Below are 24820 nucleotides of genomic sequence, written 5' to 3'. Positions count from 1 at the left end.
GTTATTAATTCTATAAGGCAATGAGCAAAATTCCAAACAAATTCACTGGCAGCTTCTTTCTCCTGATATCTCCTAATGCCTCACTTTGTTATTTGTCAACATCTTGGGCTTCAGATAGTGCATATTTTGGTTCTCTCTGAACAAAAAACGGCTTCACAAAGGGACTACGCTAATCTCTGATTCTGTCATATTCCATACCAGGTCCCACAAAGTGCCTCTGCATCTATAAATGAAATCAAAATATTATACAATACACCAGAATGATTTATAAACTTAGAATAGAGTTTTCTTTTAATTCAGCACAGCTAAAATATCTGCAGAAAATTAGGTTTATTTCAAAGGGCATTAGCGAATGTATTACACATTGTATTTTTGAAGTGTTCAGATATGCTAGGCTAAAATTTAGTTAATTAGCAGCTTCTCACTTCCAGCTTAGAAACAGGAAGACAAATCAGCTAGATGCATTTGGACTGATAATTTACTAATAGTCTAAACACTGACTAGAGACCACTTAGAGACTTAAAGCTGTTTTAACAGGACAAAGAATAAAAATCCTGCGAGGCAAAAACCGAAGACCCGTTCATTCTTTGCTTACCAGGTCACACATCAAAAGATCACCTCTAGATGCTTTCAACAGCCTCTAAGAAAAGCCAATCAGATCCATGGCTATATCAAAGGTGAGGAGTATTCAGGACTGTTGTTGGTTTTTAACTCTTTATTATAAAAATCACAAATGTTTATTATAGAAACTTAGAATATACAGCCTAAAATTTCTAAATGTTTGGTACTATACATGTGTCGATGAACAAAGAACTCTAAATACAATTATTTAGAGATTGACTGCACCAATCAGTTCATCTTATTTACTTAAGACCACCTGAAGTCACCATGCAAATGGTACAGACTTTATAAACTAATAGCATGATTCATCTATGCTCCTACATTCATTAATAGCAACCAAAAAAAAACAGGTTGTTACTCGACAGTAACTAAAAAAACACAGAACACCTATCTTCTATGAAAGCAAAGCAGACATGTGTGTTACACAATACTTACAAACCAGCAGAGTTAGTTAAAATTCACACTATAGACAGAAAATGCTGAGGCTGGAGACAGAAGAAGGCTAAGAGAACTGGCTCAGTGTTTCTCAGCTGGGCGTGGGAAAGACTAGAACTCAGAGCTCTTCGTTCCTGCTCCAATTTCCGTCTCAGAGCTATGCCGCCTCCCTTACAGTCCCCGGCTGCTGTGCTCCCACGTTAGCACATCCCCTCCTAAAGAGGGAGAGTCCACCGAGCTGTGTGCCTGGCAGAGCCTCGTCCACACTCCTGTTTCTCCCTTCTATATGTGCGGAGCTCTCGTGGAGCCTAGCATGGTTATTTTACACAGAAATATCTATGGGTCTGCACCTCTCAAGCAACGATTCAACTAGTGTTGCAATAATAAAGAGCTGACTTCCTATTTTACTCCAAGCCCTTTACAAACTGTGTAATGTTTAAGTGGACTTAAGTAATTACAGATATATTTTGAGAAAAAGCAGGAAAAGGTCAGACATAATCGGAAAAAGAAGAGATGAAAAGATGGGAAGTGGGTCAGGAAGTGAGTGACTTAAAAAGAGGGGCAGATAAATTTAAAGAATAATCTAAAAATATTCTGCTAGAATGCATTAAAGTGATTAATTATTTTAAATGAGTTCTAGTGATAAAGGCTGTAACAAGAATCATGAATATTACAATTTCCTTCTGCAATAACATGGGCCTTTACGTTATCAGGGGCAGAGAACCCACCACATACTAACTAAGCACCCACTATGTGCCTGGCACTGTTACAGTCTACATCCTCAAGGTGAAAAATACATGCTAAAAAACAGATTAAAGCAAAAGAGTAATCTTAGCTTTTATCAAAACATTAAACACATACACATTAAGTCTCTAAGACTCTAAGTCCTGGAAGAAATCACTTCAGAGTTCTGTAAATCGTCTTAGGTAAGTGTCCAGAGTAACCCCACATGCACGAATGCCATGTGGTGAAGTATCCATGCACTGTAAATGGAGCCCATGCAGGACTTCACTGTATTTGTAGTTGCTGTTGTCACTGCTTTGTTCAGATGTCCTGTCAACACGTTTAGGTATCTACTCTGGAGGCAGGAAGAGCAAGTACAACTCGTGAATTCTGCTAATTATTAACAGGTCTGGGGGAAAGGGCTTAGCAAAATAAAATGTTACAACATAAGACTAACAAAGTTACGGATATTGTGTTCTTCACTAGTTCAAGTTCTCCACTCTTAAGATGCCATGAGGAATGAAGAATTTACTGTCATTATCCGAAAATGAATTAATGCCACCACGTGTACAAAAACTGAAATGTCAGGTGACTGTAATGTGGGAGACGGTCTATGAGGAGCTGAGAGGGTGACAGCACAACACGCGCGATCTACTCTCGTGGGGGAAGGACATAGATTTCAGTGACCCTGAAATGTTCACACCCACAAACAAGCTAAATTGTGTGTAAAATAGGGGACATTTGGGGGGTAGTATTTCAACCTCTGCCCCACTAAACTCTGAAGAAATGAACACAAAATAGCAATTAAAAAATATTTCAGCAGCAACAGTGACAGAGCCTCTCACCATAACCATTGGGAAGTTGTGGCCAAGAAGAGTCAGACACTTTTAGAAAGAAACATGTGGCTCCTGAAGAACCATATTGGGGAAAAGAACTTAAGTGAACACCATTCAGAAATTTTTCACCACTGACCTTCAATTTACAAAATATAAATAGGAAGCTTGAAAAGAAAGACTGGAACAGCCCCCTGGAAGAGACATTCCCTACTCCCACAGTCCCTCATTGAAAGCAGGACATGTGATTCTGTTTCTTCCCTGGAGAAAGAGGGCAGAATAACCACAATCATTCAAGACTAATTATTTTCAACAATAAACAATGATTTACCAAAATATACGACAAAACAGAAAATGAGTAAAACATAGCTAAAGCCACAGAGAAGAATCTCCAACGAGGTTTCTCTCCCGTGGATTTAGATTTTACCAAATTTTTGCCTCCTCTGGCCAGGAAGGGAATGGAGCAAGTACTGAGGAAAGACAGGTAATCTGACCTGCGTACCAGCTGAGCCATGGCCCTCCAGATCCTCCCAGAGTATGAACTGCAGGCAAAAAAAGTCCCTTAACAATGCCAAACCCTCAAATCCGAACCCTGAGGAAAAGCAAAACAGTTTAATCCAATGGGAAAGCCAAGGATTCACAAATACAATAATCTGTTAGGCCCAGGTAAAGCTATTCTATTCACTATTAATACGATCCAGAGAAGAAGCACGCCAACAAAGTTAGAAATCTTGGGGACAAAAAGAGAAGATGATAAATGGTCATAGCACACAAAAGACAGCTGAAGATTCCACTCTGAAAGAAAACACATTCCTCCCAAAAGAAGAAAATTTCATAACATGCACTGGAGGCTTAAAAAAAAAAAAAAAAATTAAAAAAACTGAGTAAATGAGAAATGATAATTTAAAAAAGAAAATGAAGAGATAACAAGGAAACGGCACAGCCAATAAATAGAACAATAATCACTACAGAACTTATATTAGAAACATCAAAAAACAGCAGACAGAGCTGACAACCAAATGACATGAAGTAAAGTTCTATGGTAATTCCAGATGATACAAAAGAAACAGATGAAGAATTAATAAGCACTTAGAAGAAAACAGACATGGAAGATGGGTATGATCTCTACACAGCCAGAGACAACTGCAAACATGACTGAGATAAATGAAAGACCACCTAAATACAAGGGTGTACCATATTCACTGACAGAAGAGAATATTGTGAAGATGTCAATTCTTCCCAAAATGACAGAGTCAATGCAATCTCAATCAAAATCCCAGAAGTATGTGTGTAGAAATTAATAGGCTGATTCTGAAATTTATATGTAAAGCTGAAGGGCCAAGAATAGCTAAGACAAAAAGAAGAACAACAAAGTTGGAGGACTTCCACCATCAGATATCATTATGAAGCCAGTAGTTCACCTATTGTGGCTTGGCAAAAAAGGTAAGTGGGCCAATGGCACAGAACAGAGTTTCTAGAAGCAGACCCAAACATATATGGTTACCTGAAAGTCTGCTACATGCTGTGGGGACATTACAGACTTTTCAATAAATGGTTGAAATCAACTAGCTATCCACAGGAGGTAAATAAATACAGACTTACACTATGCACAAAATCAGTTGCTGTTAAATCGTAGACCTGAATACAAAAGATAGTATTTCTTGATAATAACAGAATTCTCTTCATGATCGGGGTAGACAAAATTTTCCCAAAATAGAATACAGAAAGCACTAACCATAAACAAGAAGACTGGTAAATTAGGCTTCATTAAAATGAAGAACTTTCTGTTCATCAAGAGATATTACCACATTAACAGAATGAAAAGATAAACTACCAATTGTAAAAAAAAAAAAGAAAGAAAGAAAGAAAGAAAAAAAATGTGTGTAATACATAGATTGCTTATATACAAAGTAGTCAAGTCTGGCAAATCAAAAGAAAGCTGACAACCTCCCCCCTTTTTAAGGAACAAAAAATCTGAAATGCACCACACTGAAAAAGGGCAATGGAGACTGATACGCATATGAAAAGGTGTTCAAAATCAATATTCTAAAGGAGATTAAATTAAAACAACATAGAAACACCAGTACACACCTACCAAAATGGATAAAATTAAATATAATGCAAAAGCTAGTGTCGATAAGCAACTGGACCTCTCATAAACTGCTGGTGAGAGCATCAGCTGGGACAGCTGCTGGGAGAAACTGCTTGGCAGCACCTACTAAAGCTAAACGTAAGTAAGCCCTCTACCCCAGTACTTCCGCTACGTATATACCCCACTTGAAATAAATATATGCAGTTCCCAAAAGAAATTACAAGAATGTTCTTAACCAGCATTACCACAACTGCCAAAAACCGGAAACAGTATAAACGTTTGTCCATCAATAGAAGAGATAAAGGAATTATGATGTACTCATATAATGGAGTGCCATACTATACAGTAACAAGAAACAGAAAACTTGTTGCATTCAACAGCATGGAAATTCAGACATATAATGAATAAAAGACACAAAAAAAGTATACATTGTATGGTGCTATTACTATGAATGTTCTTTAAATGGCAAAATTAATTTATGGTGTTGTAAGTCAAAACACTGCTTATTCTTAATGAAGGATAATGGCTGAGAGGGGGCCTGAGAGAGGTTTCTGGGGCTCAAGTGATGATACATACCTTGATCTGGGGGATGTTTAAATGTGCATGCTTAATTTGTAAAGTTCAAATTCCACATTTACTTGTGCATTTTCTGTACATATGTCATAACCTTACTTAAAAATATAGAGAAAATGGACGCCCAGGTGGCTCAGTCAGTTAAGTGTCTGCCTCTGGCTCAGGTCATGATCCCTGCGGCCTGGGGATCAAGTCCCACATCAGGCTCCTTGCTCTGCGGGGAGCCTGCTTCCCCCTCTCCCTCTGCTGCTCCCCCTGCTTGTGCTCTCTCTCTTTCTCTCTGACAAATAAATAAATAAAATCTTAAAAAATATATATATACACACACACACATATAGGGAAAAAAAGCTACCTGCAAAATCCAGCCCAAATAAGACAAGATTTAAAATACAGAGCTCAAGCACCTAGGGAAAGAATCATTAGTAAACAATGAATCCACTTACATAAAAAACTAAGGCTAAATCCCCATCAGAAAACAAAGAAGTGTCTTGACTTCAACCATCTAAATTTATCTAAGGAAAATACAGTTTCTATTATTCTAGCATGCTAACCAAGTTAGACAGACTTTCGCCAAATTCAGAGGGTTTATTTGGGGCCATCTAACTGAAACTACAGGCTGCACGGGATGCAGTCACCTCAAGAGACAGGAAGGTGTCCACCAGAGGAGCTGCAGGCCACTGGCTGGCAATGGAAGGCCTGGACTCTTATTCGTCTCTTTGTACCATGTTCCAAGCTGAGTGCCAGCAGGGATTTATTTAATGGTTAATCATTTTTCAGAGAAACTCTAGGAAGGCCAACTAGCATAATATAACTTAAAAGAACTAAAAAATATGGGAGTGGAGAGAAGGGTATGTGCAAGTCATTCATAGGAAACAACAGTATATACTGTCTGAAAATGAAAAAATACAAATCACAGGGCCACACTCCAGACCTACTCAATGAATCTCCAGGGATGAGACTCAAGAAATTCTAATGAACAGCCCTTTTTGTTGGCTTGGGCAAGCAACTTAATCAAAACCTTACAAGAAAATAGCTAATGGAGGTATTAATGTCCTTTTAACTTGCTGAGTTCTTTCCAATAAATTAAGCTGTTCTTAACCCAGATGGGACAGGAAGGAATTCTTTAAGGATGGAACTACATGCTATTGATCTTTATAGCCCCAGGGACCTAGCCTAGACCAGGTACATAAATTAGACTTTTACATTGTTGAATGTTGATTTAAGAGTACACACTGAATCCAATAACTGCTGGAACTGGACTGCCCAATTCTAACGCAAGTGTTCAGTTATAATTAACAATGAAAATCTTTGGCTGTGTACTTCCTAAGGGTAAAATGATGCTTAGTTTTTTTCCACTTCAGCCTTATGTTATCCCAAAATCCTGTGCTTTAAATAAAACTCGGGCTACTGAGGCTGAAAACATTTTCAAGTGGGTAAATTCATATTTCACTCTAGTTTCCAAATTTACTGTACCATAATCAAGCATGGCTATTTAAAAATGGATAGAAACCTTGTTTCATTCCACTGCTAATCAATTCTCATAGGTTTTTACCATAATGGACAACTCTCAGGAACATAAAGAGAAATATAAATTGTATTAGTTAAAACTATCCCTTTTCAAAAGAGATTTGAATGTCATAAATACAAAGAATATATCTTAAAAAGTTTTAAGAAATCATGAAAAGGGAAAGGAGAAAATATGCTAATTATAAGGATTAACAGAATTTCTATGATTAAGCATCATAATTAACTCTGAGCTTCCTAGTAACCAGAGCAAAAAATGACATCTTGATTATATACCCCTTGCTAAAAGAAGAGATGGCATACTAACTTATCAAAGCAAAAGCTTTTCCTTGTAGAGAGCCCCTAACTTTTCAGTTGGTGGAGCTGTGCTTTTATTTGCTTTAAATAAAGGGTATTTACAATTTATTTGAAGAAAATGTCCTGGGGCTTTAAAAAGAAAGAAAAGAAAGAAAAGAAAAGAAAAGAAAAGAAAAGAAAAGAAAGAAAGAAAGAAAGAAAGAAAGAAAGAAAGAAAAGAAAAGAAAAGAAAAGAAAAGAAAAGAAAAGAAAGAAAGAAAGAAAGAAAGAAAGAAAGAAAGAAAGAAAGAAAGAAAGAAAGAAAGAAAGAAAAAATCTTAAAAGAGAAAACTGGGCTGGTCCAACTCTTTCACATTAAAACACAAGACAAATGGCCATCAAATTAACAACTCACCTCGTTACATGGCCATCAAGCAGCTTCATGATCTTACCTAATCTTAACTTTTATTAACTTCTTTTTAATACAAAGAATAGCCCTGTGTCAGCTATGAGGGAGGGGGGGAGAAAGGCAGTAAACTAATAAAGGACATCTAATAGTTCACTTGTTATTCATTAATTTTCCCCCTCTAAATAAAGCTTTATACATGTGGGGGATGATCCAGCAGGAAATTTCCAGCCTTCTGAACTACCCAAGGACACAAGAGAATTGTAAGGTCACAGACGTTAGCTCTGCAGCAGACTGACCTATTCAGCTATAAAGTCAGCCAAGCTGCAGAAACCAAATTTTCTCCAGCATGTAAGTCCAAATAACAGTGATCTGCAAAGTAAGTGGGTATGGCACTGGACAAGTTCTCACTGCAACAGAGATCTTTACTTCTCAATCAGCAAAATTTTAGAGGAAAACACCACAGAAGCTATCTATAAATATTAATGCACAGAAATCTGTCCTGAGCAGGAAGATGCATTCTGTATGTTTATACATACATGCAAACTCTAAGTTCACTACCTTACTGAAAAATTCCACTCGGGCTTCCATTTTATCCTCTTAATTTCAAAGCTGGATGTGGCTCTCAACACACTTGTTGACCACAAAAATGGAGCGATGTAATTAAGAAAAAACTTACAAAAGAAAAAAAAATGTATACGTAGACGTGTGTGTGTAATTTCAGATTTTGGAGTGAAACTACAAAGAGACCTACTATTTGCCAAAAAAGTCAAATTCAAGATACAATTTCAAAATTTCCATCTCCTTTATGAGTTAAAAAGAACTACAAAAACCTTTTAATAATGCTGCCCTATTTTAAAGAAAGAAAATTTGTTTTTAAACCCTTTTTCTCATAATTCAGAATACAGTATTTCCAAAGGAATCTACTGGAATTTACAGAGTCAGTGACAGTAAAAATAGTCAATAGTGTAAAAAAATATGTATCTATTTTTCTGGGGTGCCTGGGTGGCTCAGTTGGTCTGCCTTCAGCTCAGGTCATGATTCCAGGGTCCAGGACTGAGCCCCATATCAGGCTCCCTGCCTAGCAGGGAGCCTGCTTCTCCCTCTCCCTCTGCAGCTTCCCCTGCTTGTGCTCTCTCTCTCTCACACTATCTCTCTCAAATAAATAAAATCTTTAAAAAATACATATTTTTTTCTTCTAAAAGTAATTCTTTTCCATTTAAAAGCATTATTGTATTCAATAATTTCAGACTATAAAGGAAATCTGAGTTAATCAATAATTTAACTATTAAAAATAATCAGTAAGTTAATGCATACCTGTAAAATCTAAATTTTAAAGTGATACCAGGAGTTATTTACATGCCTGCACAATATTTGCCTGTAAAGTTCACTGCTAACCTATCTCTCCGATAAATTAACCTCTTTATATGCAGCTACATAGCTTTACATAATGACATTTCTATAAAGAGCAAAATAATGTTCAAACGGTAAGCACTTCACACCAGCAAACAAGGAAACTTTCGAAAGTTAATTTTCAAATAGTAATTTTCAAACACCAATTTTCAAATGATAAACACTCTGACCACACCAACAAAGGAGGAAGAGCTAAAAGACAAGACCAACCCTTCCCTGTGGCCTGGGAGAAAAAAACACCCACACTGTGAATCGAGTGCCCCATCCAAATCCCCCTGCCAGATGTCAGTATCCCAAATTAGAATCTTTCCAGGAATTTACAAACTTGCTACTGGACATAAGAAATAGATTACCTATTGGGAGCCTGGGTGGCTCAGTCATTAAGCACCTGCCTTCGGCTCAGGTCATAATCCCAGGGTCGAGCCCCACATCGGGCTCCCTGCTCTGCAGGGAGTCTGCTTCTCCCTCTCCCTTTTTCCCTCCCCCCTGCCTGTTTTCTCTCTCACTCTATCTCGCAGGCACATGCACACACAAATAAATAAAATCTTTAAAAAAAAAAGAAATAGATATCTATTCATTCTTCTACAACCCTCTACATGTTTCATGTCTCATAAAGAGTGTCCCTTTACCTAATGGTAACAGATACTTAATTGCCAAGCAATCCGTTACACTTTTCTTTACTGATTTACTTCCCTAAAATTAGTGTTTGCTGCAATTACCATCACAGGAAGCCAAAGGATAACTTAACAAAATTCACCTTTGTTATTGACTTTGTTCTCAAGCCTCCGTTCTCCACGAGGCTGAGGTCCAACTTGCCGTCATCCTTGCTTCCTATAGCTCTCAGTCCTTGCAAAAGAGTGTCTCGCAAATTCTGATAAAGAGGTTTCTCGGCATAGTCCAGTAATTTCACTGTTTCCATGTATTTAGCAATCTCATCTAAAAGAGTAACACAATTATTCTGTAATTTTTTAATCACAAATACAACATATTTATCTCTTCTAAGAAAATAACTCACGGTTATAGCAACTTTAGAATGCAAATGTCTATCCTGCTAGAATATGTTTTTACATAAATCACTTTTTCAATGGAAAAGTACACTTTTGAAGTCAGGAACTGTCAGGCAAGTGAAATAAGAAACTTATTTTGAGATATAATGTAAAAGACATTTTTGTAATTGTAAGGGACAAAAGGTAAGGAACATACTAGAATTTAAAAATGCATGAAATAACTCCTGTACTTTTAAAGCTACAGAAACAAAACAGGAAAGGACCTCGAATAGATTATAAAGTAAAAAGTACTAAAGTACAAGGACTATCACAGCCCATATTTTTTTTCCCCACAAAAGCCATTAGTTCTATAGAAAATAGCTGCATTCTTTGTATAAATGGGAAATAAAACATACCAAAACCAGGTTGAAGAAGGAAGAAAGAAGCAAGACCTAGTTTTCCCATAAAAGAGAAAAATCAGCTTCTGAATGATGAAAGGCCCACTGTACACTGAGGCAGGACCACTCCCCTAAAAAGAAATCTTACCAGTCAAGATCAACACTCCTCAACACCAGAAATCCATCTTTAGGCTAACAACTCCTACGTTCACCAGCCTCCAGGAACTTGTGCACCCATGGCCTCATACACTGGCTCCTGGATCTCTCACTGTCCTTTGGAATCCCAGCAAATCCCAATCCAAACTCCTGACCTACCCCTAAACCTGTTCCCCTGTGGTCTCCCTTGCCCCGTTACTAAGAACTCCATTCTGGGCGCCTGGGTGGCTCAGTTGGTTAAGCGACTGCCTTCGGCTCAGGTCATGATCCTGGAGTCCCGGGATAGAGTCCCGCATCGGGCTCCCTGCTCGGCAGGGAGTCTGCTTCTCCCTCTGGCCCTCCCCCCTCTCATGTGCTCTCTCTCATTCTCTCTGTCTCAAATAAATAAATAAAAAATCTTTAAAAAAAAAAGAACTCCATTCTTCCAGCTCCTCAAACCAGAAATCTCTTCCCACACCCCACATGCAATAAACCAAGAGAACCTGTCAGTGCTACACACAGACATATACACGCCTCCGTCCATTCCAACACTGACCAGCACTCACTACACGGCAGGCACAATTCTAGGTACTTGGGAAACATGAGGAAAAAAGAAATGAAAATCCCTCCCTTCAACTTTCTTAATCTGATAAAGGGGATCTATGGAAAACCTAAAGCAAACATCACCTAATATAGTTTCATATGGAAAACTTCCCTTCTGAGAGGGGAAAATGTCAAGCATGTCCATGTTTACCACTTCTGTTCAGTGTAATAGTTATATATGCTTTCAGTCAGTACAGTAAGGCAAGAAAAGAAACAGAAGGCATAAAGAGTGGAAGGGCTTATTCACAAACACAGCAGTGTATGCAGAAAATCCTAAGGAATCTATAAAAAACTAGGAAGACTAATAGATAAATTTACCAGGGTCACAGGATATAAGGTAAAATATTAAAAAATCGTTTTCTATGTACTATCAATAAGCAATTCGAAAATAAAATTTAACAAAAATAAATCACTGGGGCACCCGAGTGGCTCAGTAAGTTAAGCCTCCGACTCTTGGTTCATTCAGCTGGGGTCATGATCTCGGGGTCACGAGATCTACCCCCCACAGCGGGCTCCACACTCAGCGGAGAGTCTGCTTCCCCCTCCCTCTGCCCCACCTTCCATTCATACACACGCGCTCTCTAAAATAAATAAAATAAAAATCTTAAAATAATAGCTCATTTACAATGGCATCAAAAAACCATCAAACACCTAGCAACAAATACAATGAAGACAGGCAAGATTTTTTGCAGACAAAATTATAAAACATAGTGAAAGAAATGAAGTGGAGAATATGCCACATTAGTGAATTGGAAGACTCAATAGTATAAGGATGTCAGTCGATCTAGAGTCAAAGCAATCCCACTCAAAATTCCAGCAAACTGGAAAGGGAGGGGATATGTGTGGAACTGACAAGGTGGCTCTAAAATGTACACAGATACTCAAAGGGTCAAGAATTGCAAAATAGCAAAGTCAAGTTTAAAGAACAACCAGTGTCATTAGGACACTGCTGCCCAAGAACAGACAAAAAGAAAACTAATGATGTATTGTATGGTGACTAACATAATAAAATAAAATTTAAAAAAACAATAATAAAAAGAAAGAAGTCCAGAAACAGATCCACAGATCCACACTTAATTTATGTCAAAGGTGGCACCATACGGAAAGAGCGGTTTTTTTGTTTGTTTTCCCCCAAGAAAAGCTACTGGGTCAACTGTTTATAAATACTGGGGGGGGGGGGGATCTGGCCCCTCCTCATATAAGGCACAATAATCAGTTACAGGTGGACTATACATCTATATGTGTAACTGGCAATCTATGATTGCCAAAATTTGGAAATAGTCAACAGCAGAATAGATAAAGCTATATAATAGGATATAAATACAACAGAATACTATTAGAAATGAGAATGAACACATCACTGTTAAACATGCAACAACAGGGTCCCATGAGGATCTAATGCACAGCATGGGGATTACAGTTAGTAACTTGGTACTGCAGACTGGAAAGTGGCTGAGAGTAGATCTTGAGCATCACCACATATACACATACACAAACACAAAGTTAACTGTGAGGTAACAGAAGTGTTAACGATCTTGATCTTGTTAATCATTCTACGATACAAATGTATGTTGAATCACCACATTGTACACTTGGAAATGTATACAATTATATTTGTCAATAAAGTTAAAAAATAAATAGGAACATTAAAAAAAAAAAAAACCCATGCAACAATGGGAATGAATTTCACAAATATTATACTGAGTAAAAGAAACAGGATTCTAACAAAGCTAGAAGTTAATGTAATGAGGGCAGGGATTTTTATCTATGTTGTTCACTCTATGATTCCATTTTTATACAGCTCAAAAACAAATTTTGGGGGTTGGAAGTTAGGCTAGTTATTAGGCCGGAGGGAGAGGCTCGTGATTGGTAGGAGGCACAAGGGGGGACTCTGAGAAGCCTATAACATTCCATTTCTTGTGTGGTTGGTAAGACTGCAATTTTAAATAGCATAAGGTCAGGGTGGACTTCCCTGAAAAGGAGACAAATGAGCAAAGGCTTGAAAAGACATCGAAGTATATGCAAAGTGACCACTTCTCAATACTCCCACTGCTACTTCCCTTCCTTGCCTGGATTACTGTGGTGGCCTCCTAACCTGCTCCTGCTCATACCTGCCTTACTCCCTCAGCAGTCTATGCTCAGGACAGGAGCTTGAGATTTCCCTTAAAGGTAGACACTGATGTCACTCTTCTACTCCAAACCTTACACTCCTGCTGAAAGGAAAAGTCAAAGCCCTTATGATGGATGGCCTAAAATGCACTCCGCAAGTACACCAGGTACTTACATTCTTTCTGCCTACGATACTGTTCCCCAGACTTCCGCAGAGCTCGCTCCCTATCTCCTACTGCTCAAACGTCACCTCTTCAGTAAGGCCACCGTATTTAAAATTCCAACTCCCTCCCACTCTATTCCCCACTTCATCCCCACAACCACTAATTCTATTCCCTGCTTTCTTTTTATCCCATAGTACGAACCAAATAATATGCTCTAAAATTCACTCATGTGTTCACTATCTCTCCTAACTAGAGCATAAGCTTCATAAAGACAGGAATTTTGCTTTATTTTGTTCACTGGTGTATCCCTAGTGCCTAGAATGGTACCTGGCACACAATCAAGCCTCAATAAAAAAATCACTGAATGAATGAATGAAATTTGGTTCCTCTCCTGAAAGCTGAGTAATAATTTAAGGAAGCTCAAGTACCCCTTTAGCCCACCTTTGGAAACGGAACTGCTGTCGTGATGAGAACAGGCCCCACTACAATGATCACACTTGAAAATACCTAAGCTTTTACATTATGGGATATGCCACAGACATCATGACTCTCAGTCTTTCTTCCTCAGAAAATGAAACCCCTATGAACATTTAAGAAGTCTTTTCCAGGTTACCTGGCTTGTTTCTCTCAGGAAAACATGTGTCCATGAAGTCTGCAATATTTTCTCTGTATCTGTTAAAAATTAAAGACTGAGTCATTGTTTGAAGCTTTACACCATGGAAGTGTATTAATATTTAATAACAATAAATAGCACAATAAAGCAGCACTGTGTGGCATCCTAAATACGCTTAGGCTTTCCTCTAAAACAAACTGAACAGAAGACCGAAGACTCTTCCCATTTAGCAAGTACCTTCTTGTTTCTACATTAGTAGCAGTTTAAACTATAGTCTCCATCAAGAAATTCTGACTTAAATACATGTACCTTATCATGATTTTGCCCAAAATAATTTATTGTAAGTTTTCCTTTACCTAATTTTGGAATCTCTAACATAGTTAGGGTCTTTCAAATTATCCTCCCAAGGAAGATGGCCACTAAGCCACTGGATCATGCAATAACCAAGGATTTCCAAATCACCACGTCTTGACGGGGCTATGAATACAAAAGAAGCAGGTTAAGCACCAAAATCACTTTGAGGTATAGTTTCAAATATATATAAACCAATAAGGTAAAACAGCCAATCTTATAGTCTTGTTTTTCATCAAAACTTATCACTGCATTTAGTAAAAGTACTGAATAAATATTGGGCAATATGAAAGAAATAATTTACATCCAACTAAGAACTTACTTTAAAATCCAAACAGACAAACTCTAGAGCTTCAAACTGAGACTACTGGTCTAGGAAATAGATTATAAAGCAGACACACATTTAATACTATCCTTGGAAAGTTCAAAGACACTAAAACGCTGTAAGCTACAGAGAGGCCCAGAGAACTGGGGTCTCAGCTCCTCCACAGGGCTGGGCACAGAAAAGGAAAACGCCTGCTAAAGGAATAAGCCGACTTCAGAGGTGACAAAGTCAGTGTGCCTGCTACAAAGTTGTGGCTGCCTAAGAAACTTACAGACTTTTAGGGGGAAAAAAAATTCCCCACATTCGACTAAGCTAAATAGAACCAAAAAGAAATCCTCAGTGAGCTGACCGAACCACATTCCCTGCTAAAACCAAGGTCAGAAGAAGGGAAAGACCCTGGTGGCCCCGTTACACGACTACAGGAGTCCAACCTCCTCCCCCGACCCTTTCCCCACCCTACCTGCCTCTGCGATTCTTATTTATCTGCTTGCTTATTTGTACAAAATTAAGAACATGCAGGATTTCAACTGAAATGTTAGCAGCATATTTCTGTCAGGTGTCATTGACATACCGACACCATTGTGCGCATCAATGCTGGTGAATTCAATAGTGCCATCATGACATCTTTTGGGGTCTTCTTTGTATTCTTTATGAATTCCTTCTGGGCAATACCGGTAAGCAAGGCCGTAATCTACCAAGTACACCTATAAATGTCCAAGCACCAAGAAAAATCAAAGCCAAAATGATTGCACATATACTCCTTTATGGCCCAGAGACAAAATACTGTCATTCGAAGGTGGATTCATTTGCAAGGCCACCCCACTGTACCTGAAACAAGTGAGATCCAATATGCTAACAAAAGCAAATACTTAATCCTGAAAGGCTTTTTTTTTTTTTAAGATTTATTTATTTATTTTGAGAGAGAGCAAGAGAGCACGCGCATGCACCTGAGTGTGCAGGCAGGGAGGGACAAAGAGAGAGAGAGTCTTAAGCAAACTCCATGCTGAGTGCAGAGCCCAGTGCAGGGCTTGATCTCAGGCCCCTGAGATCATGACCTGAGCCAAAACCAGGAGTCAGACACCTTACGGACTTTGCCACCCAGGCACCCCAATTCTGAAAGACCTTTTATTTCAAGAAAAATGTGAATGTTCACGTCACTATAGTCCAGATAATATCACCTGCCTCTATACACTTTAGGTAAATATGTTATACTTGTAATTAATCCTGTCTCAACTTGAGCAAAGACTATAAATCTTATATTTTTTCTTGCAGAGTCCAAAACAGAATTAAGCACAGAGGAAACCATCAATACTTGTTGCAATACAACTGCCCCACAGCAAGTATAAGACTACCTACTTAGATGACACACGATAATTAATTATTTTCTATTCCTCTGCTCCTCCACTTATGAAATAATCAATTTATCAATTCACTTCATAAAATTATTTCCGATAATAATGATCTGAAAAATCTTTAGATAAGGCTCTTATCTCCCTTTAAATATATATTAAAGTCAAGTTTCATAATTAAAACTAAATTTTAATATTACAAAGCATATATCTGTGGGCATGTACTTGAGGGTCTCATGAGCATACAAAGCCAGTAAATTTGGCTTTCTTCTATTCCATAGCCACATATCACATCTCTGGTTCTGGGTAACTGTCTCACAAATGTATGCATGTGATCACAAGAGGAAACTGAAGTAAAAATATGGGGATGGATCTAGCACACACATCTAACACTAGAAAAATAATCCCATCCAAAGCATATGCCCGAAGGATAACGGAGCTGCAAAAATATTTTCCTACAAACAAAAGGCAGCATATTTTAGCTAACTGCAAACTGAACTAAACTGTATTTTTATTTATTGCATTGTACAAGTCCAGTTCACTTCAATTAATGGAATCCTTATGGTTCAGGTTCTCAGCCATGTTCTGTTTGTTTGCTTGCTTGCTTTTAACCTTTTTAAAAACATCTAACACAAGACGTCTGGGAATCCTGTGAGTGCCTGTAAGATTTCCCCACGAGCATGCTACCGTATAGGGACTTTCCTCTGTTGTACATGGAGATCCCTGACCGCCACCATGACAGAGACGGGGGATGGAGGCAATACCGGAGATGGTAGAAAATAGAGGCAAGGTGAAGGGAAAGGGAAAAACTAAGCAAGAGAAAGTTAAAGATTGGTTTGAGAAAAAAATAAAATGGAGTGTCAACATAAACACACTTAAAATACTTAGATAGCCCTTTCTTATACACCATCAGTAAGATGCAAGAACATACATGGGACAGATTCCACACAGTGGCCTGACCAGGAGTGCCAACCAAACCTTACTTTAACCGAAATTGTGGAAACAGCTTCAAGAAAATTGCATAAACCCCTCCACTCCAACTAAACTGATCCAAATAAAGGTATAATAGCATTAGCTTTTCTCTTTTCCTTAAAAAGTAAAAATTACAAAGTGAATACAATAAACTAAAAAAAGTGCACATTTGAATTCTAAACACTAAGGGTATACAAATTTAGACAGCTAAGATATTTCTGTAAACCAATTGATTTGAATAATCAACATGTTAAAGACCAAATTTTCCAAGTAACAGAACACTTATATTTGATGGATTTCTTGAACAAAGGAAATAAAAAAATGACAAAGCAGACAAGCAAACATAATTCATCGGTGCACTATATAATTTTAAGCTTCCACCCCCAAACAGCTATTTGAAATTCATTTTGTATCACAAGTACTTCTTCTGAATATTATTTAGGGCAAAATAGCCAACTTGATAAAGTGCCAACAAATCGCATCAGAAATGTAGAATGTTAACTAGATAAAAGTGTCAAGAAGAAATATTATTATTACCGTATCTACTCCAAAAAGTAAAACTTCTGCACAGGTTCAAAAGTTCAAAGCAACCATATTTGTTTTCAAACAACAGCTTTTAAATAGTAGAAATTAAAGTTAATAAAGCTACCTGGTCAGGATTCTTGTAGCTCAAAAGAAGATTTGAGGCCTTGATATCTCCGTGTACATACTCATGCTCGTGAATATATTCCAGAATATCCAGCTATGAAAGCATCATATAGAATAAATTAATGCAGTACCTAACACCAGCCAGCAGAGGACTGAGCTTCAACACAACTCGCCTTTACTGGATTAAAACAAGAGGAATGTAGCTCACATACAATTCTCAAGCTTAGCTGCAAGACAGTTTTCCGAGAAAACCTTCTGGCATTTGCTTCATATATTTTCTGAAGGTCACTTCCAAAGCGATCCATTATCATAAACCTGTAACTAAAGACAAACAAGAAAAGTCAATGAACAAAACAGAACTCTGGAAAACCTACTTTGCAGTGACTACTCTCCCTTCACAGTAATTTTTTCAAGGCCATGTTTAGTGAGAAAGCAGAATGAAAAGGGAAAAAAGGAGAAAGAAGGAAAGAAAGACAAACATTTGAAACCGTTTCTTCCAGCTAGAAATCTCAAGAGTTGGGAGTGCTTCCCTGTGCTGCCCAGAGGGCCTCCTCGTGGTGGCAGCCAGGTGGTTTCCTGCGACACTACTCAACGTGAGCTAATCAGCCCACAGACAGATGCTCGCGATTCGTTCACAGGAAAGAGGAGACAATCCATGTAAGACTAGTATCATGGATTTTCCTCACACCAAAGTTAATTTATGTTTCTGGATATTAGCTTGTTGTTTTTCTCTACTTTCAGGGCACATTTTAGCAGTATTAACGTTTTATTAAAATCGAGACTATCAAGAGATGCTGTAATAATAGCTAAATTCAATAAAATTGTTTAAATGGTATAAAAGGGCTATATGTTAAATACTCAAAGGACAAAAGCTAGGGAAAAACAAATATCCTGGGGAAATGTGCAGATTTTTGGTTTTGCCACAAACCCACTAAGTCACCTTGGCCGAGTCACATTACTTCTGTGAGACCTAATCCCCACAGATATGGAATGACAGCGTGGGGCCTCATGCGTGTTGAGATCTTTTCTGGCACTCAAATTCCAACATCTGACAACCGTAAGTGACATTTCTGTGTGTGCCCGAAAAGCAACACCTCACTCCAGTAACACAGTTCACCGTATGCTCTGAGGATCACTTTTATCTTTATCAAGTTTTCCAAATTCTGATTCGTCTGGTTAAATTACTCCATAAATCAGTAAAAACCAAGGCCACACTCACAATGTACATTCCAATGGGGATAAGATTAGGAATGATGATCGTAACAACAGCGAGCACGAACTAAAGCCTTGGTCTGAACACAGCACTGTTCTGAGTACTTCACATGTGCTAGTGTGTGTCAACCTCACATCACCCTCGTGAGGCAGGGGCTCCTATTCGCCCCATTTTACAGCAGAAGAAAACCGATGACTGGTAATTTGTCCTGTAGGAAGTGGTGGCACCATGGTTTTTCACCTCTACACTAAACATATCCAAACAAATAAACGTCAGTGGTACACAAAAATCCCCTTATTTTTATCTGAGAAGCCTACAACACATACCATATGACACGTTCAACAGGGAAGGAAAGCTAACATTAAAAGACAACATGCCAAATTAAAAAAAAATCAGGATTCTATCCATTTTTGAATTGGAAGAGAATGAGAGATCAACTTGTCTAAACATATTTTAATGAATAAATTAATTAAGTCTATAGAGGTAAAGTGATTTGTCCAAAGTCATGCAGTTAGTGAGAGGCAAAATGTATTCATTCATATAAGATTTTCCAGTACACTGCGAACTCTATCATCATAAAGAAGGAACAATAATTCTGACTTCCTGATTTCCTTTGTACAACAGGTTTTGAAAGGTTGAGGGATGAGAACAGGACACACACACACATTTGTTTTTACAGTAAGTGATGTAATTAGTATAAAATAATACAGGGGTAACAAAAATACAACCTCTGGTAAGAGTCTAAAAGAGGGCTAAAACACAACTGCTTAATTCAACATGAGATCTATTAATACATCACACTGAGTACATCTTTGTTTTTATTCACAAACCACTCCACCAGTACTGTAAATCATCCCCTAATCGCCTGTTTCAAATTATACACATCAACTGATTTTCCAACATTTGCATTTTATCATTTGCATTTATCCAAGTCTCCAGGAAAGTACACATTGATGGTTTCCATTACTGGCCTCAGGCTCCTTCCCCCTTCCACATGCACATCCTATTCCTTGAGAAAGAGCAATGCCAAGTGCCACAAGGCAGGCCAGAGACCTACCGGGTCCCTGCATTTGCAATACTCTCCGGCCTAAGACGTATCCTGTTCTCCAGTGGTTTTCTAAATTGGTAGTTCTGAACATTTAAGGGATTAAGGCCCCTTTGAGAGTAAAAGCTAAAGTAAAAGCTAACACAGTATTTTACATATATTCTAACAGCTTTACGTTTCATCCCCCTTATTAAGTGGGGAGCTATTCTTCAATTTCACAGATGAGGAAATTGAGGCCAAAAGGAGTAACTTACCCAGTCACATACATTTTAAGGAGCAAAACACAGATTTGAAACCAAACAGTCTGGCTCTAGAATCCCTGCTCTATATGTAATTATTCCTTGCTCTATACTACTTCTCCAGAAATTTTCATAAAAACTATAGAGACTTGTCCCAGCAAAACCATATGTAACAAAAAAATGCTATCATTTCAGGAAGTTCGCCATATTCCCTAAGAGGTACACAGATCCCAGGATAAGAACTTCCAAGAGAAAAACAGCGCTGGCTGCCCACCCAACAACTACCTCTCCTCTCCATCCTTTCCAACAGAGCACCAACTGGGTTCAAGCATTCCATCCTCTTCCACATGGCCGCATGCTTTGCCATGCCCATCACTGTGATCGCTTGGCCCTTGTTGGTGACTGGTTTAAGAATAAGCACCGATAAAACCCGGACCAAGAAACATGAGAGGAAGGGAGGTTCCTTTACCAGGAAAGTGAAACACAGAACAAGCAATACCTTCTACTGCCGTGAGCTGCTGCGTCTGCATGTGATGCCTAGAAATGGGGCAGCCACCCTGAGGCCACACAATGGAGAATTAATACAGCACAAAGCCAAGAGGAGGAGGGAAAAAGGGCAAGATAAAGGAACCTGGATCCCTGACGATCACTTCAGAGTCAAAGTTTTCCTTTACTTGCAGCTGAAAGCACCCTAACCAATATACCCCCAGGACCGAACTAAATCTACTTCTCGGACAGCTGCCAGCCTTACTCCAGGAAGTTCCATTCATTCATTCAAATATTTTTAAAATGTCAATCATGCACCAAAGTATGGGAGGTTTTCTCCAATTCAGCGGTGCCAACAAGGTTCTCTCTCCAATCTCAGAACTCCTAAGACACAAACGAAGCAGAGTCGCACAGTTTAGTAGCACTTAGTGGTTATAATTGTCTCATACTTGTTTGTGTTTTCTCACCAGCTGGACTGAAATGTCATAAAGAGGAGGATGCTGCCACGGGCAGATCATGTATCTAATATGAAACACCAAACTGAAGCCTGAAGGGCTCCCTTTCCCATAAACGACATGGAGTTTTTGTTTGCCTGCTTGCTTATTTGTAAGAGGAAAAAATGCAGGGTGCTTTTGCTTTGTTCCTACTCATCAGCTGGGCTCTAGTCAGTTCTAGTGCTCTGCACAAGTCCTCCAGACTAGGGATAATGTCCTGTTCATCTCTGTTAAGTGCATGCCCTGCAGCCCAGATGTAGGCCCGGCAGAATTGCAGGTGCTCAGTAAACCATGGACAGTGAATGCTCAAAACAGGGAGAAGAAACACAAAACATGCAAATTTTTACCTTTTTCCATTTTTATCATGTAGGCCAGACCCCCAATACTTAGGAACGCCCAGGTACTTCAGTTTATGGGTGCGAATCCACTTCTGAACTACAAGTTAAAAAACACAGGCCTGTGATTTCACTTTTGTTTTACATGATTTTTTAAATCATTAAGAGCAGAATGTACTTATACATGCAATAAGAGTTCATCTTTTTTCATAAAAAAGTGAACAATACATTATAATAACAAATAACAAGTACCTTGCAATCAAAACATTTTTATTAACCCACAAAATTTTATCCTGCTCTAAGCATTGTCTTTAAAATGAAAAATCTGCGAAAGGCATTTAAAAAAAGAAAATCCAACCACATTATGCCAGTTGCTATTACTAGCTCTAATGATATAAATGGTTACTCACTTCTCCAGAAAGACATTTTACCCAATCTGGAAGTTGTTTACCTCATTTCCAAAGGTCGTCAACCAGGAAATAAAGCCCTGGGGGGGAGGGGGGGGGGCTTGAAGAGGTCTAGCTCTCTTCCCTGCAGGTTGTTCTGATTCATCAATTACAGCATCCCCCTCTGCCCAGGTTATGTTCTCCAGAGTTTAGAAAAAATTCTCAAAAAGACTGGGAGTCCCATACATGAATTAGGATTACTTCTCAATTTTTAACAGTATTTACTAAATCCTATATCCTCTACTAAATTTATTCTATATGTCAATATAAGTGAAATCTTATCATATCAAACCCAATAAGAGATCAGAATTCTTTCATACAAGTAAAAAACAAAAAGCATGGTAATATCAGATCCAGTGCTCTAGTCTTGACTTCACACAACAAGCGGCAGTCACTTTAAGAGTGTAGGCGTAAGTGTGCCTTATTCCTTACTTTGCTCTGGTTTGGCAGCTCGCTGGTAGAACTTCAATTCAGTAAAGAGAGGTCCATTGTCACTGGGCTCCTTAAAACATAAGAGGTAATTGGCGCTAGCAGTCGTTAACATTATGGAGTCATTTTTAATGAAACTTCAAGAAGCACTGATGTCAAAAAACATCAGTGTTTCTTTCCAATGTAATTGTGATAACTTAAGTTTGTAACTATGTTTAAGGCACACCCTCTTTAAAAATGTTTTAGATATTCTCAGAAGAGTCCATGAATCTTGGTATTTTTGTCAAGGTCCACTTCTGTAAGTGATAAAATGTTCAAAATCAGATATACAGCTCCATCTTCACAGAAGTTTAAGAAAAATATTTAAACTCATTTTCATCTTTGTTAAGCTTTCTCTTAAGCAATAACTGGCAACCATGTAAACTGTTTTACCAAGGGGCTATCAGAATTTTATTTCTGAGATCTAATAAAATTCCAATACCCGACTTAACCAATCAGTGGCAAAATCCAACTCTTGTCCCTGTTTCTCAGGGAAAACTTGTATCTAGTTGATCAGGACTGGCAGAAACCAACCTTGTCACAAAGGGAATTTTCTGGAACTCCAGAGCGAGCAAGCACTGTCCACTTAGTGACATCCCTTCCTTGCTGGCACTGATTCCCGCCTTTTTCAAACTAAGGAGCCCCACAATTCACTTCCCACGTGATAATTCAAAGTCAAGAGGAAACTGGGGCTCGGTAATAATTGTTTTCCACCAACTTTACTGGACTACATTCATTTTACATTTTAAGGGATAGTAACAGTTAAAATGATTGTAAAGAGTTATGTATGCACAAAAAGGCATGGACAAACAAGAAATATCAGCCTGTTGGGAGTTTGCCTTGTTAAATACACATGGGAAGGGTAAAAAAGACCTTACAATTTTGTGGACTTTTTAAATAGTAAGTTGTGTCTGAATCAAAAGTGGTTAGTATGTCAAGTTTGATCATTTCTGTTGGTATTAGCTTATTTATTGAGAACCTGAGAAAAATTCTGAAAAGCAGTGAAAACTTCAAATAAGGAAGCTAACATTTCCAAACTAATTCTAGGGTTGCTTTTCCTTTACGAAATACGGGAAGAAAGTCATTTTGGACAGAACATCTGTGCAGCTGGAGTTCCAAGGTCAGCAGAGCATTATAAGAAATGACAATAAGGCTCACTAGCTTTAGGAATCCCTAGTAACAGCACGTATAGGAAGACTGGTCGGCCAATCTGCAAAGAGTCAGGCAGCACCTAGTTAAGAACGAGCACTCAACCGCAAACAGGCAACATACACAACTAACACGTGGATCAGAACCTGAAAATAAACTTGCCTTGTTCCAGGTAAGTATACTTGCCTGTAAGTATACAGAATGGTACAGAGGGCTTGGCATCTCATCACCTCTTAAGAAGTAGAAGCTAACCAACATATAAGGTATGAGTCCAAATCCCTAATTTTTGGACTCGGTACCTCAAGTGTCACCATAACCTGCGGCTCTTTTCTTGGCATCAGTGCTCTCTGGATAGACACCTGTACCTGTTCAGAGCCCACAGCCAGGCCTTCAGCAGAAGCAGCAGTCTCCGTGAAAGAAATGAAAAAAGTAGTCGAAATTCAAGAGAAGACATTTTGGTGAAGTTCTCTCCAAAGGCTAACTTTTAGAATAGCTTATTAATATAATTCAAGTTTGAAAGGGGTTTTCCTAAGACAAATCCTGGCTTATTACCATCGTATAAAATTCTGATTCATTCCATTTCGACCTATGTCATATCAACTTTCATTTCCAAGCTTCCCTTCGGGCAATAATTTATTAAACTTATAATAATAAGAATCAACCTATATAAATCAGACTATTATAATGAAAGCCCCACTACAATGAAGGCTCTTTGAGCTCATTTCATACTTTTTTCTAATCCAATAAGGTTCCATTATAACAAAATAAAGGAGCTACTTCCTTGGCATTGCACTCTGGCCAAAGCTCGCTATTTCCGTGGAAGAAAATACCTTAACTCATAACTAAAATTTTATTAACATATTTCAAATCTAAAATACTTTGCCAACTCTATAATAGCCAAGATTTAGAAAAGAAATTGGGACTGACATTTTAACTAGAATATCACTAAACGTTTCTTTAAGACTTCTAAGTGTCAAAATGAAGATGACAACAGAAAAAAAATTAAAATGTGATATATTTCAATGGCACCCTCTAAAAGCAACTGGCTGCCATTTAAAAATGAAGCTGTATAAAGTTTCCCCCTCCTACCAAAAAATTATGATATATGAATTGAAAATTCAGGTCACTTCTCATAAAGTCTGTGAGAGAAATTAAACATCAGTCTGCAAACTTCTTGCCAGGGAACTTCAAAATACAGACTTTATGTCCATTCACACTGTAAAGGGACCACGAAATAAGGAACTGTTATGTTAGGCTATAAGACCCAAAAGCCCGCCCTCCCCCTCAGTTCTGCTCTGAGCTCACTGACATGACTGCAAAGGGGGAGTGTAACTGAAAACTAATTCGTTATCAAGGCTGTTAACAAGAAAACACAAAAGAGTATTTTTTTCCTCCT

At 38.2% G+C, this 24820-nt stretch overlaps 1 protein-coding gene across 4 annotated transcripts in view; it reads right to left on the bottom strand.

Annotated features, from left to right (window-relative positions):
* VRK1 (VRK serine/threonine kinase 1) overlaps positions 1-24820 on the bottom strand; it is an 83381-nt gene that overhangs the window by 7671 nt on the left and 50890 nt on the right. For all 4 annotated transcript variants that reach the window (XM_064571544.1, XM_064571546.1, XM_045901497.3 and 1 more), the window contains exons 4-11: positions 22240-22309; positions 21374-21461; positions 17762-17870; positions 17551-17643; positions 15152-15284; positions 14261-14381; positions 13905-13963; positions 9654-9832 (exon numbers count right to left, since the gene is read on the bottom strand). In XM_064571544.1, the coding sequence (XP_064427614.1) occupies positions 9654-9832; positions 13905-13963; positions 14261-14381; positions 15152-15284; positions 17551-17643; positions 17762-17870; positions 21374-21461; positions 22240-22309 (852 nt within the window). The remainder of the gene's footprint in view (positions 1-9653; positions 9833-13904; positions 13964-14260; positions 14382-15151; positions 15285-17550; positions 17644-17761; positions 17871-21373; positions 21462-22239; positions 22310-24820) is intronic.

This window comes from Mirounga angustirostris, unplaced genomic scaffold, assembly GCF_029215605.1.
Source record: "Mirounga angustirostris isolate CCGP_5_RB_7025 unplaced genomic scaffold, mMirAng1.0.hap1 SCAF_9, whole genome shotgun sequence".
NCBI classification, from domain to species: Eukaryota; Metazoa; Chordata; class Mammalia; order Carnivora; family Phocidae; genus Mirounga; species Mirounga angustirostris.
This window is presented reverse-complemented; position numbering and strand designations above follow the sequence as displayed.